Consider the following 18141-nt stretch of genomic DNA (forward strand, 5'->3'; position numbering starts at 1 on the left):
ACCGCCGAGATCGAGGGCGTGGAGGAAAGCCCTGCCCACACTTCCGCAACTGAGGGTGAGCTGTATTCGGTCTCGGGAAATGATATGGAGCAACTATTGGATCTAATGGGCTGGTCTATGGAGGTAATTCATGAATCCCCTGTTTGTCCGCTGGTTCCGTCCAGCCCTGATCCCCCTGTATGCCCTCTCGGTCTCCCACTCCTACCTCCTCCAGTCAGTTCCTCTGCTCCATTTCGGCTGGTTCCGCCTAGCTATGAATTTTCTGTTTCTCCGCTGGTTCCGCCCAGCTCTGAATTTTCTGTTTCTCCGCTGGTTCCGCCCAGCCCTGAACTTTCTGTTTCTCCGCTGGTTCTGTCAAGCCCTGAATTTTCTGTTTCTCCGCTGGTTCCGACCAGCTATGAACTTTTTGTTTCTCCACTGGTTCCACCCAGCCCTAAACTTTCTGTTTCTCCGCTGGTTCCGCCCAGTCCTGAATTTTCTGTGTCTCCGCTGGTTCCGCCCAGCCCTGAATTTTCTGTGTCTCCGCTGGTTCCGCCCAGCCCTGAATTTTTTCCCAGCCTCCCTCTCCCACCTCCTCCTAGACCTGCCAGTTCCCTTGCTCCACTTCCGCTGGTTCCTTCCAGCCCTGATCCTCCTGTGTTTCCTCCCATCCTTCCTCTCTCTCCTCCTCCTAGACCAGCCAGTTCTTCAACGTCATCGCTGCTGGTGCCAGTCTGTCCCACAGCTCACCCTCAGTCCGCGCCATCTGGGCGCGATGATTCGCCGCTGGACTGCCAGTCTCCAGCTCCGCCTTGGCGTGTTAAGGCCCTGTCTCCGCCTCCAGCCTCCGAGCCCTGGACTCGTCCTCGCTCCTTCGACCCAGCGGCTCCGCCTTGACTCTTAGCTCCCTCGTCTCCACCGTGGCCTGGCATCCCACCTGCTCCACCGGGCTCCCTCGTCCCTCCGGCTCCACCTTGGTCAGTCGTCAACCATCCGCCGCCTCGGGACTCCATTCCTCTGGCTTCACCTCGTCACTCCATCCCTCCGGCTCTGTCAGGCTCCTCCTTCCCTCTGGTTCCACCTCCATCCTCAGTCACTCCGGTTCCACAGTGGTCTTCCAGGACACCGCCTCCGCCTTGGTCGCCTGAGCCTTCTGCTCCACCTAAGCCCTCCGGATCCTCAACGTCACCCTGGCTCTGCGGCTGCGCTGCTCCATCTTGGGCTCCTCACCCACCGGTGCAGTCTCCGTCTGTCGCTCATTCGCCACCACGGCTCCTCCCGCCGTCAACTCCACCGCGGATCTCCGTCCTGGCTGGTCTCTGGAGGACCATCTGGCTCCTCCTGCTCCGGGCTCCTCCCTGGCTCCTCCCTCCATCCACTCCGCCCTGGTTCCATCCTCCTTGCTCCCTCTTCGCCTGCTCCTTGCCTGCTCCTCGCCCGCCTCCAGAACCCCCACCCTCCCTCCGCTGGTATTCCTCTTGCGGTGCGAGGACGCACCTTTCTGGGAGGGGGCGAACTGTTACATTCATGGATTTCTGTTCCCTTATTTGGTCACCTTCCTTTTATTGTTTTGGTTAATTGATTATTCCCCACCTGTCTCCAGTTCCTTCATTACCTCCTGTGTGTTTAAATACCCGGTCTGTTCAGTTCTCAAACTCCTCATTTGTTCCAGATCCTCCTCTAGCACTTTTTCCTTACGTTAGCACACACCCCAAATGTAACGCATCCAGTTGGGACATAATTACTGATTATAATGACTTATACTGTCTTTTTATGTGACGCATTGCGTATCGCGCCGTGTTAACATAAAACCCGCATAGTCGGGTTGATTTTCTTCCTCTTCAGCATTCTTTCTTTTTCACTCATCAGAGCTCCAATAATCTTTCGTGATCTTTTCTTTTTTTTATTGATCTGCATTTGTGATCGGAGAAACAACAAACAACAAGCACTACTCTACACTGCTCAAAACTCACGTTTGAATCATGAGTGGCAAATTCTTTAAATACGAAAACGTACTTACAGGCTGTGAGTCAGAAGCGCCAGACTGTCTTTATAGAACAGCCTTTGTGACCAGAAGCATTTTAGGCTACTGGTTCAGGAAACCATCTTCGTCCTCTGTAACACATCGTCAGAGGCACACATCTGAATATTTGGGTTGAACGGTTCTGGAACAGTGTTATAAATACATCTTAACCACTGATTTCTAGTTGTGTCCTCTTTTGAAAGGCCAATCAAAGTAGCTTCGCTTTCGCAATGAAACACAGTGACTCCACATCATGGCAGCAGAGAGAATAAAAGTTATGACTTCTTTCTTTGCGTGAACATTTAAGAACTTTAAATAATATTTTTTTGGATTTGAGACTATAGTCTTTGCAACTTTACAGATCCTCTTTATGCACCAAGAGCTTGTAACACTCCAAAGAGAAAGGAAAACTAGGAATTGCATCATATGACTCCTTTAATGATGTAAATTGTTATAAAATAGATCTACACTGCTGTTCAGAAGTTTGAGATCAGTAAGATTTATAAATATTTTTTAAAGAAGTCTCTTCTGCTTGTCAAGGCTGCATTTATTTGACCAGAATACAGAAGAAATAAAATTTCCATTTTTCCAAAAATATTACCATTTAAAATAATGGTTTCTAATATGATTCTAGTGAGCTGATAACTAACAATGTTGGAAACAGTTGTGCTTCTTATATATATTAGGGCTGTGCAATTAATTGTAATCGTAATAAAATCACGATTTGTGCGTTTAATCGAAATCGTAATAAAATCACGATTTGAGCGTGCACAATTTCTAAATCGCTTTATAGCACGATTTTCGGCAGCCCCGACCTCCCGCGGTATGCTATCCGAACCAATCAGAATGCAGCGCACCTAGGTGGAGCGCGAGAACAGAACAGACTGGGCATATGCCTAACTCCAGGTTCACACACACTCTGTCTGTAATGCGTATTTTTTCCGAGTCCATGTTAATAAATAAGAGCGTTCACACTGCACACAGTAAAAGATGTGAACAGAAAAGGTTTGAAATAGAAAGGTGCGAAAAAAATGTATATCTAGCGTATGAGCATAGAGAGTTGTGGGTGCCCAAGACAGAGGTTGAGAGAGAGGAGACACATTTTAAGTGCACACACTCTCTCCGCGCAAGAGCAGCGTGTATCTGAGCACGCGCATCTGGTTTTGTAACAGAGCAAAGGAAATCTGCGTGCGAGCAGAGAGATTCGTGCTCGTGCATTATTTTAATGTGCTTTCACGTTACAATAACACGCTCTCGCTGCTGCTTCTGAACCGCGTACACATGAACCTTGGGCAATAACTATATTTCAACACCTGAGGCACCGCTACAATGAGCACTATGACCAGTGCATGGCAAAAAAAAAAAAAAATCCCTGGACATGGGTTTTATTTTATTTATTTATTTATTTTTTTGCCGTATGTCTAGACATTTTGTTTGACATCTTTACTTGGTGATTATTTTGACTTATGTCTGTTCTAGAGACATGTTACAGCTTTTTGATAAAGCTCTCATTGGTTTTTCCTTTGGAAATATGTTTCAAATTTATACTGAATGCATTTATGACTGTGAAGCATGTCTGTGTTTGTCAAAATCGTGATTAAAATCAAAATCGCAAAATTGATCAAAAAGTCGTGATAGTTTATATATACAGTCGTGGCCAAAAGTTTTGAGAATTACATAAATATTGGAAATTGGAAAAGTTGCTGCTTAAGTTTTTATAATAGCAATTTGCATATACTCCAGAATGTTATGAAGAGTGATCAGATGAATTGCATAGTCCTTCTTTGCCATGAAAATGAACTTAATCCCAAAAAAACCTTTCCACTGCATTTCATTGCTGTCATTAAAGGACCTGCTGAGATCATTTCAGTAATCGTCTTGTTAACTCAGGTGAGAATGTTGACAAGCACAAGGCTGGAGATCATTATGTCAGGCTGATTGGGTTAGAATGGCAGACTTGACATGTTAAAAGGAGGGTGATGCTTGAAATTCATTGTTCTTCCATTGTTAACCATGGTGACCTGCAAAGAAACGCGTGCAGCCATCATTGCGTTGCATAAAAATGGCTTCACAGGCAAGGATATTGTGGCTACTAAGATTGCACCTAAATCAACAATTTATAGGATCATCAAGAACTTCAAGGAAAGAGGTTCAATTCTTGTGAAGAAGGCTTCAGGGCGTCCAAGAAAGTTCAGCAAGCCCCAGGATCGTCTCCTAAAGAGGATTCAGCTGCGGGATCGCAGTGCCACCAGTGCAGAGCTTGCTCAGGAATGGCAGCAGGCAGGTGTGAGCGCATCTACACACACAGTGAGGCGAAGACTTTTGGAAGATGGCCTGGTGTCAAGAAGGGCAGCAAAGAAGCCACTTCTCTCCAAAAAAACATCAGGGACAGATTGATCTTCTGCAGAAAGTATAGTGAATGGACTGCTGAGGACTGGGGCAAAGTCATATTCTCAGATGAAGCCCCTTTCTGATTGTTTGGGGCATCTGGAAAAAGGCTTGTCCGGAGAAGAAAAGGTGAGCGCTACCATCAGTCCTGTGTCATGCCAACAGTAAAGCATCCTGACACCATTCATGTGTGGGGTTGCTTCTCATCCAAGGGAGTGGGCTCACTCACAATTCTGCCCAAAAACACAGCCATGAATAAAGAATGGTACCAAAACACCCTCCAACAGCAACTTCTTCAAACAATCCAACAACAGTTTGGTGAAGAACAATGCATTTTCCAGCACGATGGAGCACCGTGCCATAAGGCAAAAGTGATAACTAAGTGGCTCGGGGACCAGAATGTTGAAATTTTGGGTCCATGGCCTGGAAACTCCCCAGATCTTAATCCCATTGAGAACTTGTGGTCAATCCTCAAGAGGCGAGTGGACAAACAAAAACCCACTAATTCTGACAAACTCCAAGAAGTGATTATGAAAGAATTGGTTGCTATCAGTCAGGATTTGGCCCAGAAGTTGGTTGAGAGCATGCCCAGTCGAATTGCAGAGGTCCTGAAAAAGAAGGGCCAACACTGCAAATACTGACTCTTTGCATAAATGTCATGTAATTGTCGATAAAAGCCTTTGAAACGTATGAAATGCATGTAATTATATTTCAGTACATCACAGAAACAACTGAAACAAAACTCTAAAAGCAGTTCAGCAGCAAACTTTTTGAAAACTAATATTTATGTAATTCTCAAAACTCAAAATTTTTGGCCACGACTGTGTGTGTATATATATATATATATATATATATATATATATATATATATATATATATATATATATATATATGTTTTTGGAAGTTGTGCTGAATATACTTAAAGAGAACAGTGTTTATTTTGAAAGAAATCTTTTGTAACAATATAAGTCTTTATTGTCTTATATCCTTGCTGAATAAAAGCATTCATTTTTTTCAAAAGAAAAAAAAAGAAAAAAAACAACAACTTTTGACGTATATTGTTACACAAAATTTCTATTTTGAATAAATGCTTTATTCATCAAAGAATCCCATTATTTTAAATTGCAATAATATTTCACAATATGACTGTTTTTTTCTGTATTTCTGATCAAATAAATGCAGCTGTGGTGAGCAGAAGAGACTTGCTTTCTGATCCCAAACTTTTGAATGAGTGTATATGTAAGGCTTTTCATGATAATTGATTCACCCTGGAAGGTTTAGCTAATGTGTTAAAACTGATACATTGTCATCATCATCATCACCAACATCAACATCTACAACAACAACCTAGAAATAAAATTATTAAGTTAATTTTGTCTCTTTTGAGATTTTACAATGACCTCAAAACACCCTGAAATAACTGTCACGTGTTGATTCACAGTACTTGAGTGTCTGAGCATTTGCCGGTCACATTTCGGGACCAGAAATGGGGAGTGTCTTTTAATGACGGCAGTCTTCTTGTGTGTTCGTCTGAATGAAACATTCACCTTACCTGTCTAGTCACCTGCATAGCTCAGAGTTCAAGTGCCTGTCGTCCTCTAATAACACTTATCACTTGAGTGTTCTGCTGGCCTGATAAGATCCATCTAAAACCACTCACTGCTGATGAATCAGAGTTATTAGAATTAGCTCTGAGCTTTGCAGTGATTTATCATTGTTGTTTACATTATATTCCAGCAGTGCAGCTTTTAAGATGAAGGATTGGAATTATCCGTTTTTTTACTTTCCTGCAGTTGTATTGTTTATAAGTCATAATAATATCTCTTCCAGTCGAGTTCTTTGTTTGGCCAGTTTGAAAAAGAGCAATTTTTGTACTTGAATGTCCTTAAATGTCCTGCTGTGCAGACAGTTTTTTAAATTTACTGAATAGTGTATTAAATGAATATAGCACATTCACAGGACGTGGTTCTGTACTGTTCACACATTATGTGCCCTAGTTCTGTCTGTCTTCTCAGCTGTGGGGGTCTCTTCTGTCAATACAGTGGTCTCTAAAAAGAGACTAGGTCTTATTGTCTCTCTTTTGTGTTTTGCTTTTGCGCCTCTTTCGATAGGAGACAAGAAGCCATCTGCCTTAGGACAAAAAGTGGAAGTCTTGCTCATGCACTCACACTGTCTGTGCTCCCCGTCTCCCTCTTGCCTTTTCATCACTCCCCAGAATCCCTTTATCTTTCTTTTGAGTGTACAGCTTAAAAGTGTGACTCTCAGACACTGTTTTCACTTTAGTGTTGGTGTTGCAGTTTAGGTTTTCTGAACTGGATGTTGGTCGTCTATGCTGTTTTGAATTAGCAATAATATATTCTACATTTTGCAACCGAAATCTTTTGTCACATTTTTTAAGAAGTACACTTAGTTTTGTGTGTTGACTAACATGTTAAAGCACATATAAAGTACTTGAATAATTTTAACTGCAGTGTGTTATTCGATATTACATTGAAGTATATTTGAAATTTTGTAAATAGCGACTGCAGATTACGAATGTGTGATTACAAATGACATGCAACTGAAATGACACTAAAGTATAATTTAGTTTACTGTAACATGCTTATTACTTTTGGAAGAGGAATTTAATCAACATTTCAAATACAATAGAAGTAACTATGAAATTACATATAAATTTGTACATAATTACTTAACTGAGTCACAAATATATATTGTTTTATAGTATATTATTTCAATTAAATATACTCTTTTTTTAAAAGTATGCTGAAGTGTAGGTATTTTTTACAGGGAACATCAGGATATTATTTTGTATGCTAACCAGCTAATTCACCATTGGATTTGAATTATAGTGTTAAACATGTTAATAAAATTAGTTGGTTTTAGAACTACAGACCAAAAAAAGCACTATATTTATTATATAAATTGCCATTATAGCGGTCATCAGAAATCAGGAACATCATGTCTCTGAATGTGGCATATCTTGAATATGTGAGCTGTAGCCAGGCTGTTTTTCTTAATCTTCAGCATTCACACATTCTGGTCCATCAGTTCTGCTGTATCTTTTAGGCTAGGAAGTCTCATGTGTGTTCTACAGGATGCTTCAGCAAATACCCAGACAGTGTTGCTGGATTCGGCATCAGCCTCCTGCTGAGAGGGGTCACTGTCCCCCAGCCCGAGCATGAGTCAGTGACAAGGGTCCTTTAAGACATGTTGCATTTTACAACTATACATCTTAAATTTCAAGGTTCCAAATATATATATATATTGTGCATGTACAGTTCTCTCTCCACCTTCAATACCACGACTTAGGTGCCCTTGAGCAAGGCATCGAACCCCCAACTGCTCCCCGGGCGCCGCAGCATAAATGGCTGCCCACTGCTCCGGGTGTGTGCTCACAGTGTGTGTGTGTTCACTGCTCTGTGTGTGTGCATTTCGGATGGGTTAAATGCAGAGCACAAATTCTGAGTATGGGTCACTGTACTTGGCTGAATGTCACTTCACTTTCACTTTGGGGAAGTCGTGGCCTAATGGTTAGAGAATCGGACTCCCAATCGAAAGGTTGTGAGTTCGAGTCCCGGGCTGGCAGGAATTGTGGGTGGGGGGAGTGCATGTACAGTTCTCTCTCCACCTTCAATACCACGACTTAGGTGCCCTTGAGCAAGGTATCGAACCCCCAACTGCTCCCCGGGCGCCGCAGCATAAATGGCTGCCCACTGCTCCGGGTGTGTGCTCACAGTGTGTGTGTGTGTTCACTGCTCTGTGTGTGCGCACTTCGGATGGGTTAAATGCAGAGCACAAATTCTGAGTATGGGTCACCATACTTGGCTGAATGTCACTTCACCTATATATATATATATATATTAGTGATGCTACAGAAAATCATTTATGGTTCCCCTAAGTACATTTCAATGATAATTTCTCAAAGGAACCATGACATAAAGAATATTTTAATGATTTAAAGAACCCTTTTCCGGAAATCTAAGGAAACCAATCTACAAAATCTTTTGAGTGTACCTTCAAGTGTAGTTTGTATGGAGACCCTCAAGGGGACATGGTGGTGGAAAAAAATATGAGATGTGAGGAAACGTTATATTTCAAATCTTTTGTGTTCTTTTGCTAAAGTATGCTTTCCCCCAAGAAACGTTGTGTTCGCTTGCAAAACTTTTAAGATCAAATCAATATGTCTCTTTAGGGGCGTTGTAGGTTTGAGGAATAATTTGTACCCTGGTTACATTTTGTGTTTTTCGCTATCCACTTTTGATTAGATCACCCGAAATGGATCGTAAGACCAGGTTTAAAAGGGGTCTAAGAAAGTCTGAATCCTGAAACAAGTGATTCCGGCACTATAGGATTATCCCCTGATGCCAGAAAAGGATTGTAAATCTGCTTCAATCCTGATCTGATTTGTTACAATCAGAAGTGTAAAGACAGAGAGGACTAGAAGGCTAAACCAGTGCTAGACCTATAAAATACTAAGAGAGAACCTACTCTTCTCAGACTAAATCTCTGATTTTAGGGCTTATAAAGCCTTGCTCTTTGGTTCTGAGCCACAGGAATATCCTCGCTCAAGGGAACTGCGGTGGAATCGTGTCTGGAAGCACTGTGTTCTGGATTCCATTGATCCCACTGCAAAAACCTGCTGAGATGTATTTACAAGACTGACACAATCACTACATCTCTCCCTCTCTCGCATGGCCATTCTCTCTGAGTGCTGAATGTATGCTATTGTGTGAGACACACTCCTGCCCCCAGGCAGCCCACCCACCATACCTCCCACCCCCAGCCCTGCCCATGCAGGACCAGGCTGTCCCCCTTCTCATTCGACCCAGATCACCAAGGAGTGTAGGACTGACTCAGTCCCCACTTTTGTCCCCCTTTCCACATTATTCCCTATCTTCCTCTACAGAGGGGATGATGGCTCTTCCGAGGCCCAGGGCCCAGGTTGTTGGCACTAAGGGGGGAGTGAAGGGTGAAATAGCCCCTCACAAAGCCAAGCAGAAGGACTGTAAGCACCAGGAGCTGTTGGCGTTAGCTCTGGGGGTGAATCTGGGCAGTAAGTGTGCCTTCCTCTGGAAGCCTCTAAAGATTTTGGCTTGTTCACAGATCAGCTCGTCACCACTGAGCAGACGGGCCACAATCAGGGACGGACCGGAGAAACACTGCAACTATGAGAAGATCCACAACTTTAAGGTGGGTGCTGTTTGTGTTATGTTTATATCATGCTGAAATTATGGTAATTACACCAATGTTCATACATTTGGGGTCAGTTTGATAAAAAAATCTATATATAAATCTGTATAATATATATATTATCAAGTTTTCCACAGCAATATTAAGGAGTATCATAATGCATTTTGCTGTATGAACCAAAATATGAAAAAAAAAAGATTTTTCTTTATTAATACATATCATGTTAATCTATATGATGTTGATATTGAGCATACTGAAGATATTTTGTGAAGCCTTGTGCATATATATATTTGGCATTAACATGAGGTTGTTTGAAACTGTTGCTTTATACAAATGTTTATGTGCTGACAGCATTTAAATGCACAGTACACATACCATGAGCCTCGTGTCAATAAGCGTAAATCTATCATATGAGCCTAATTGACTAGGCTTTTAATCCATTAACAGCACTATTGACTGATTGGATTGATCGCACAAATCAATAGCCACTTGCTGCCGAGCTGCTCAATGGCCTCTCCTATTTCATGCCTTTTCAGCTTCTGAAAAATGACTGAGACCGAGAATGAACACAGTGTACCATCATCTGGCTTCCTTTTTCAACTCCGAAAGAGCAAAACAAAGCAATCAGCGTGTCTCTTTGAAAGCTTCCTCATTATTTCACCAGCAGTCATGAGAGCATCATGGATTGTTCAGTATCAACTCCCACATGAGAGTTCTTACAGAGGCTAGTGAGCTCACTCAGTAGGTAGGGCTTTAAAGTATCAGTGGTGTGTTCCCAATGCAACAGGAACGTAATTTATGCTGGCTCATGAGATATTTTGTTTTGGACAAATCTAAAAAGCATCATAATTATTTGGATACTAAAGGTAAACAATAAATAATTAAATGAATTGTTAAGAAATAAAATAAAATGTATAAAATAAAATAAACATTTTTAATTAAATATCATATTTGGCCAGATGTATCCATCCAAAAATTATACAACCCAGAATCTGCTGTTACAAGCTTGTAGAAAAAGTAAATTAAGAGGACAGACAAAGCTAGAAAAATATTTATTGATTGTAAATACTTTATAATAATAATTATTATTACAAAAATAATTATTTTGATACTAAAAGTAATCAAATGAAATGTAATTGCTTAAAAAAGTTAAACAAAATAAAACTAGACCCGACTTTTACCCAAATAAAATAAAACTAAAGTAATAAACTACACTAAAATAAATACAATAAAATATAAAACATTCAATAAAACTCAAACAAACTGGCTACTGCATATTGCTATGTGTACTGAGTGCTATTTATTTAATATGCAGCATTTTTGCCCTATCTAGGGTACAGATCAGTCACTTATAAGGTGACATTTCAGCTTGATTCTGGAACAGCTGCTAGTTCTGGACTGAGATGAAAAGTATTCTCATTATGATAATTCTGTTTCAGCATTCGCACACTTGGGCTTTGTTCCAAAACTCTGTGTTAGGCCTTTACTTTTGTCCATCTTTGTCATGTGTTTTGGCAGCACAAGGGTGTGCAGGGGAACATGCTTTGCTGGTGACTTCCAGCAGTATGGTAACAGACACAGTAATTTCCCCTCGCAAGCATGTAATTTGACTCATGTGAATCATCATTCAAAAAATCAGGGCTGTCATCACAGGGGGTCCAACCTATCTACATTATTTTGGTACAACCCCCTAGCCTATACCTAGAGGCTTGATTATTTCCTCAGGACTTTGGGTAGGAGCAGTTTTGTCTCTGAAGTTCTTCCTGCCATCAGACTGACCCTTGAGTGTTTGGTTGCTCTCTGAGGGTTTGACAGAGAAGGTGCAGATGACACTTCACAGAAGTTCAAACAATAGCTTCACTCGTCACTGGCTGTGGTTTCCCACATCAAGCCATGAGTCAGTTTGAATACATTTTTGGAGCTATGACCCAAGAGCTAGTGTACAAACACTTTGCCATGGTGATGGTTCCATGATGACAGACAACAAAGTTTTAATAACTTTAGTCACATTTTCAGGTCATTTCCTGAAACTTGTTTGATCATTGTACTGTGAATTGTTTTATTTAATATTTGTGTTTTGTTTATTTGGTTTTATTTATTTTGTTTTTTATTTTATTTTGTTTTGTTTTTCTTTATATTTTGTTTAGAATTTCCTGAGGCAAGTGGCAAATTGAAATGAAATCGTTTTTATTTGATGTTTTGTGTTTTGTTTAGATTTTTGTTTTGGGTTTTATTTTTTATTTTTTTTATATTTAGTTGTTTGTTTTGTTTATGTTTTTTGTATGTTGTGCTTTCACAGCTATTTTGTTCTGTTTTGTTTTTCTGAGGGAAGGTGGCAAACTGAAATTCAATTTAAAAATGAATGAAAATTATATTGAATCTAATTTAAGAAAAAAATCTAATTAAGAAAATAGAATACTGAACTTAAACAATGTTGGACAGTAATGGTAACTGCCAAATTTGTTAAAATAATAAAGCCAGTGGTTCTTTTCCACAAAATACAGCCATGAATGTGAAGTCCAATGCTTTTGTCCAGTCTGTATGTTTGTCTAGTCCAAGAGAGAGATACTCTGGAAATATAATCATTCATGTTCTGTGGAACTTTCATTGTGAGCTTTAGCTGGAAATGAAAATGTAGAGATGAATGAATCACTGGACTAATATGTATGTATGTATGTGTGTTTTCAGTGTGTGTTTGTGAGCTTGTGTGTGTTTGACTCACAATGACTGCTTTGTCTTTGGTGTAGGTGCACACCTTCAGAGGGCCACACTGGTGTGAATACTGTGCAAACTTCATGTGGGGTCTTATCGCCCAGGGCGTCCGTTGCTCAGGTAACCCTCCACCAATCTCAAATAAAGTGTGCATCAGAATTATGGCACCAGCCAAGGAGCAATATTCATATCAAATTACAATCCAAAGGCCGCTTAGGGTCCAGATAATTTATCGTGCCATTCTGGGAACAATGCCTAATTGGCTGTAGAACTTTTCCAACGTGCAGTGGCAACCCGAGGCTAAATACTGAAAGTGATACCTGGGACAATAAAGGCTTTAACTAGTATGCTGATGTGTGGGAATTTTACATTCCTCAATGACACCTGGTCCAAACCAGTTGAGTGCCTTCTGTTGAGTGTTGACTATTTATAGTGTGTACACTATAGAGTACTGTGAGAGAGGCACACCCAGGTAAACCAGGACAGTCTTCTTGTAGTAATGCCAATTGCATCAGGCTACACTTCAAATCACACAGATAAACATATTTAAAAAGATCCATGGACGCACACACACACCTGTACTGTATGACAAAATATGACACTTTATTGATTGTTATGTAGAAGTGATGTATATGATTTAAACAATAGCTTTATAATATATACCGTAGTTAAAATCTTTCAACTTAAAAAAATCTGTATCATGAACTAACAATTTTTGTAGGAATTATTTTTAATCAAGGTGAATATGGGTTAATTTATAAGTAAACTATTGTTATTATTGTTGTTTTATATTGTTCATTTAGGTTTGATCGTAATACATGAACTAATGTTAAAAGGAAAATCATTTACTCTTATGACCCTTATGTCAAGATATTTTGTTTGTGTTTTTTTGATGATCTATGGATTTCATTTATAAATGCAACTTTATATTTAAAAAAAATACAATATTTGTATATAGAAATTAACCTATATTATACTAATACTAGTACCACTGAGTGGTGCAGGTGTCGCTCATTATCAATTACTCCACCGGCCTCGCTCCGTTCCCACGGCTCTCGGCCCCACCCCACTCGTCCCAATGATAAATTATTGTTAATTAATTAACTAGATAATATGTGTCGTAAAAGTATTGTTCATTAATATTTCATGTTAGCTGTGGCATTTAGTAAGTAATAATTAGGCAGAAAGTTATTATTGCAAAAATAAACCCTGACAGTGTGATCTTGTATCACCCTTAAGTGTTTTGTTTTGTTTTGTTTTGTTTTGTTTTGTTTTGTTTTGTTTTGTTTTGTTTTGTTTTGTTTTGTTTTGTTTTGTTTTGTTTTGTTTTGTTTTGTTTTGTGAGGAATCCTTAACCGTTTTCAATACAGGATGTTCCTAGATGTGACCTAGATGAACAAATCCACCTTAATTCCATGATTATGGGGTTTGCTCAGATCTCATGTTAACATGGAGCTGATTATTGTTTGACATCACTTTCCCAAAACACTCAGTACATAAACTCAATCCAGTCACAAGGCTTCAATGTCGGTTTTTCACACTGTAAATGGTCTCATCCATTCAGGCCTTTATCCAAGCCTTTTGTTTTCACACTGGAGCCTCTCCTCTTTCACTCTGGCCCCCAGGCAAGCCAGTGTCATCAGACACATTGAGAAATAGAGCAGAGTTGAATGTGTCCTCAGGCCCATATGGAAGAGCACAGAGAGTTTTTCTTTTTGTCTTCCTTGTTTTGTTTTTTTTTTGTTTTTTTTTGTCTCAATGCCATAGAGATGTGAAGGAGGGGTCCATGCAGGCAGTTAAACTGACAGAAAGTGTGATTAATGACATTTCTGAGGATGAGGAATAGTAGGACAGCATGTGCATGCTACTGGAGACACACAGAGAGACAGACCACCCCAGTACCACATTTCCCTACATACACACACAGTCCCAGTGTCAAAGCAGGGTATAAAACTAGGATTCTTACAAGTTAAATCACATAAAACCTGTTCACATGTTCTAATTGTGGAGTTAAAGAGAGAGGTTTGTATTTTAGGTAGCAAAGCTCTTTCAAATGCAATTTTAAGTAGATTTGACATTTTCTGATGAAAATATGAGGACTGCGTGAAATGTAAACATTGCCACTGAGAGTAGGGTGTTGCTATGTGGTTGCTAGGTTGCTTACTCTCTTGAGTTTAAAAAAAAAAAAACTTTTAATGATGCTCTGATCTTTATATATTCTGTTAACAATATATAATGGTTCAAACACTTATGCCATATAATTTGAGGTATAATTCATGTCTATAGAACAGCTTGTGTGGGGCACATTACATATGGTGAAGTTTACTACTATTATATATAAAAATTATTATTATTTTATTTTTTTCAAATACCAAACCCTGAGTATGAGCATAGTAGTAATATGGAAAATGTTCACATTGGCTGACATGAAACAACAATGAATAATACTTTTACTGCATTGTACTTGTACTTTTTTATTTTATGCATATTGAGTATAATATTAGTTGATATACAATGAACAAGTAGTTTTAAAAACATTGCTAGAAATAAAAACAAATATGATTTTAGTGTGAAAAAATATTCTTTTACTGTTCATCTCACCTTTTTTGCAGTGTGCATAGTAATACATACACTTTGATTTACTAGAACAAATAGTATAAATAGTACATTTCCAACTTAAAGTTCACCCAAAAATGAATATTGAATGATTTTAGTTTTAGTTAACTGTAATAACCCAATGGAAGTGGATGAGACCAGTCCATAAATGGTTTCAATAGTATAGCCACAAAAAGTAATAATTATATAGGGTAACACTTTATTTTAAGGAGTCCATGTTACATGTTACATGTATTTACTATTATAACAACAATAAATTATGCATAATTACGTGGAAGTAACCCAAAGCCAATCCTAACCCTAACCATATAATAGTTAATTAATATTTCTCAGTACTTAAATGTATAATTACACTGTGACAAGGACACCTTAAAATAAAGTGTAAGGTTATATAGTAATGCACTGTTAGTTAATGATACCTATGCTATAAGTACTGTTAACAAATTTAACTTTATAGTGTTGCTGAAAAACAAATGAACAAACCTTTTTCAGCTGAACTTTATGGCCACAGATTCCTTATGGTGCTTTAAATGAACAAAATATGTGACAATCTGACACAAAAATTCAGTCTTGACTCATTGTATTTGGGGGCCAGAGCAGAATTGTTTTTCAATTTAGCAGTTGTCCATCACACACATGAAAAGAGGACGCTGATATACACTTTCACGCACATTTGTGTATGTATGAGTCGCTCAAGGTTACGCTCTCAGATTGACAGAGCCACAAACACACAGCAGCATGTGTCACACATTCTGACAATGTACCACCCAGTTTGACTGACAGCCACCTGTTTACCCCTGAAGATATACCCTCCATCAGATCCCTAGACACACACACGTAGACGCTTTGGGTCTCCATTCTCTTGGAGTCTGTCTTCTTGCCTCTTTGGAGACAACAGGGTCTCACTCTTCTAACCTTTTGACCTGTTACTCTTGCAGACTGCGGGCTGAACGTGCACAAACAGTGCTCCAATCTAGTGCCCAGCGACTGTCAGCCGGACCTCCGCAGAATCAAGAAGGTCTTCAGCTGCGATCTCACCACACTGGTCAAAGCCCACAACACGCCAAGGCCGATGGTTCTGGACATGTGTATCAAAGAGATCGAGCACAGAGGTACTGGAACATTTTAATATGGAGATCTCAGGCTGCACCTGTGGCCTTCAGTAAGGCACTTAATCACTGTCTGTAGGCAGCTGCCCTCTGCTCTGATGACTCCTTGTCATATATCAAGGTGTGCAAAAAGAAGAATCCTTAGATTACTAACCTTAAACAGCAGGGAGAGGACCAAACATTCTCCACATTTTGATTTATTGGGTGACGCCTCCAATAAAGAGAGCATTCTTTGAGAAATTAGTTCATGTTAGCCAACCGGCTTTCTGCTTGCTTTGTTTGAGAGAAAAATTAATAAAAATAAAATTAACAATTTCTTTCTACTTAGAGAAATATAATATAAATATGTATTTGTATTGCAATATCTATTTTTCTTTCATGTGTGCTAGCCTAGAAGCCTGAAAACATTTTTTAGATGCCAGAAGACTGAAATATGCTACTTTCCACAGAAGAAAAAAAACTGTAATTATTCTCTTTTTTATAAAAGTATAAACAATTATGTATTGACAGCCCTAGTTTTACATTGCTAAAAAAAAATAAATATATATATATATATATATATATATATATATATATAAATATATGTATAATTACAATATAAAATCCCCAAATTAAATTTTGCATATACGTTTTTTGTCTTATCATACAGTTTTTTACTTGCACAGTCTTTACGCATGAAATTATATAGCTGCTTTTGTATTTTATGAAGATGGTCCCTCACAAGGAGATCCTTCTTACAATTAGAAAATAAATAGATAGAAAGTGATTTTCAAATTTAGCCAAAATACTGAACACCTCTTTTTTTGAAGAATCTAAAAATGAGTGAAGGACTATAGAACAGTTCCACATATATTTTCCATAATGAAAGACACACATGTGATTTGATGATAGATCAACTGGGCAAGATGCAAAATATCGTAAGGATAATCAAAAGATTATCCTTATAATTTTCTGATTAGTTGTTGTTTTCAGCCCTAGTTTGGCTAATACTAATTTACATGTTTACCTCCAGCTCCACAGACTGAATGGTTGAAGTAAATATGTGTTACTTCTTCTTCTTCCAGGTTTGAAATCAGAGGGTCTCTACAGAGTGTCAGGCTTCACAGAACACATTGAAGATGTCCGGCTGGCCTTCGATAGAGGTTTGTATTATTATCAAACCTAATGTAATCAGGTACATCATAGGTGTTCAGCAAACATTTGCTTACATGCTTCAATAAACTCACAATCCTTTATATCACTGTTATTTAATCAACAAGCAACCTGGATGGAAAACCCCATGCTTTTCCATTCAAAACAATGTATTGTTGATACAGTATAGTGATTACTCTGTTATTCACAACAGATAACTAATTCTACTTTGCAGATGGTGAGAAAGCAGACATCAGTGCCAACATGTACCCAGACATCAATATAATTGCCGGAGCTCTGAAGCTTTATTTGCGAGATCTGCCCATTTCAGTTATCACATATGACGTCTACTCCAAATTCATACAAGCAGCCAGTAAGAGACTTTTATAACTATGTATTAATTATAAAATATCAATTATACATCAGTTAGAATTAACTAAAATCTTACTCTTGTATTCTGTTTTGATGATTATAATTTTTTTAATAACTTTGATCTTTTCATCTTTCACATATTTTATGAAAATGAATAAATTCATGACAATTAATTAGCACATTTATGAATGAATGTATCCAATCAATTGATCAATCAATCAGTTTGGGGTCAGGATGTTTTAATTGATCAAAAGTGACAAAACCACTTATAATGTTACAAAAGAATTATATTTCCAATAGATGCTGTCTTTTTTTTTTTTTCAATTTATCAAATAATTGTGAGAAAAAAATCTCATGATTTCTCAGATTTTGGACTGCACTATAACATCATGGAACAGGGGCAAGTTTTAGCAGAGAAACAGCCTTTGCACAATTCTAAACAGTGTTTTTTTTTTTTTTTTTACATTTTCTGTTATCAGAAATAATAGACCCTGATTCTAGACTGGAGGCAGTTCATGATGGTCTTCTCCAACTTCCTCCTGCCCATTTTGAGACCCTGCGGTATCTGATGACACACCTGAAGAGGTAAAATGGCAAATGTATTGAATTTCCACATACATT

The 18141-nt window shown here is 38.7% G+C and overlaps 1 protein-coding gene across 1 annotated transcript in view; it reads left to right on the forward strand.

The window, feature by feature from the left end:
• Positions 1-18141, forward strand: part of LOC132102840 (beta-chimaerin-like) — a 51584-nt gene that overhangs the window by 31630 nt on the left and 1813 nt on the right. Inside the window, exons 7-12 of the mRNA XM_059507521.1 lie at positions 9494-9580; positions 12328-12412; positions 15847-16020; positions 17082-17159; positions 17384-17521; positions 18000-18105. Coding sequence (XP_059363504.1) covers positions 9494-9580; positions 12328-12412; positions 15847-16020; positions 17082-17159; positions 17384-17521; positions 18000-18105 — 668 coding nt within the window. The remainder of the gene's footprint in view (positions 1-9493; positions 9581-12327; positions 12413-15846; positions 16021-17081; positions 17160-17383; positions 17522-17999; positions 18106-18141) is intronic.

Source organism: Carassius carassius, chromosome 24 (genome assembly GCF_963082965.1).
Source record: "Carassius carassius chromosome 24, fCarCar2.1, whole genome shotgun sequence".
In the NCBI taxonomy this organism is placed as follows: domain Eukaryota; kingdom Metazoa; phylum Chordata; class Actinopteri; order Cypriniformes; family Cyprinidae; genus Carassius; species Carassius carassius.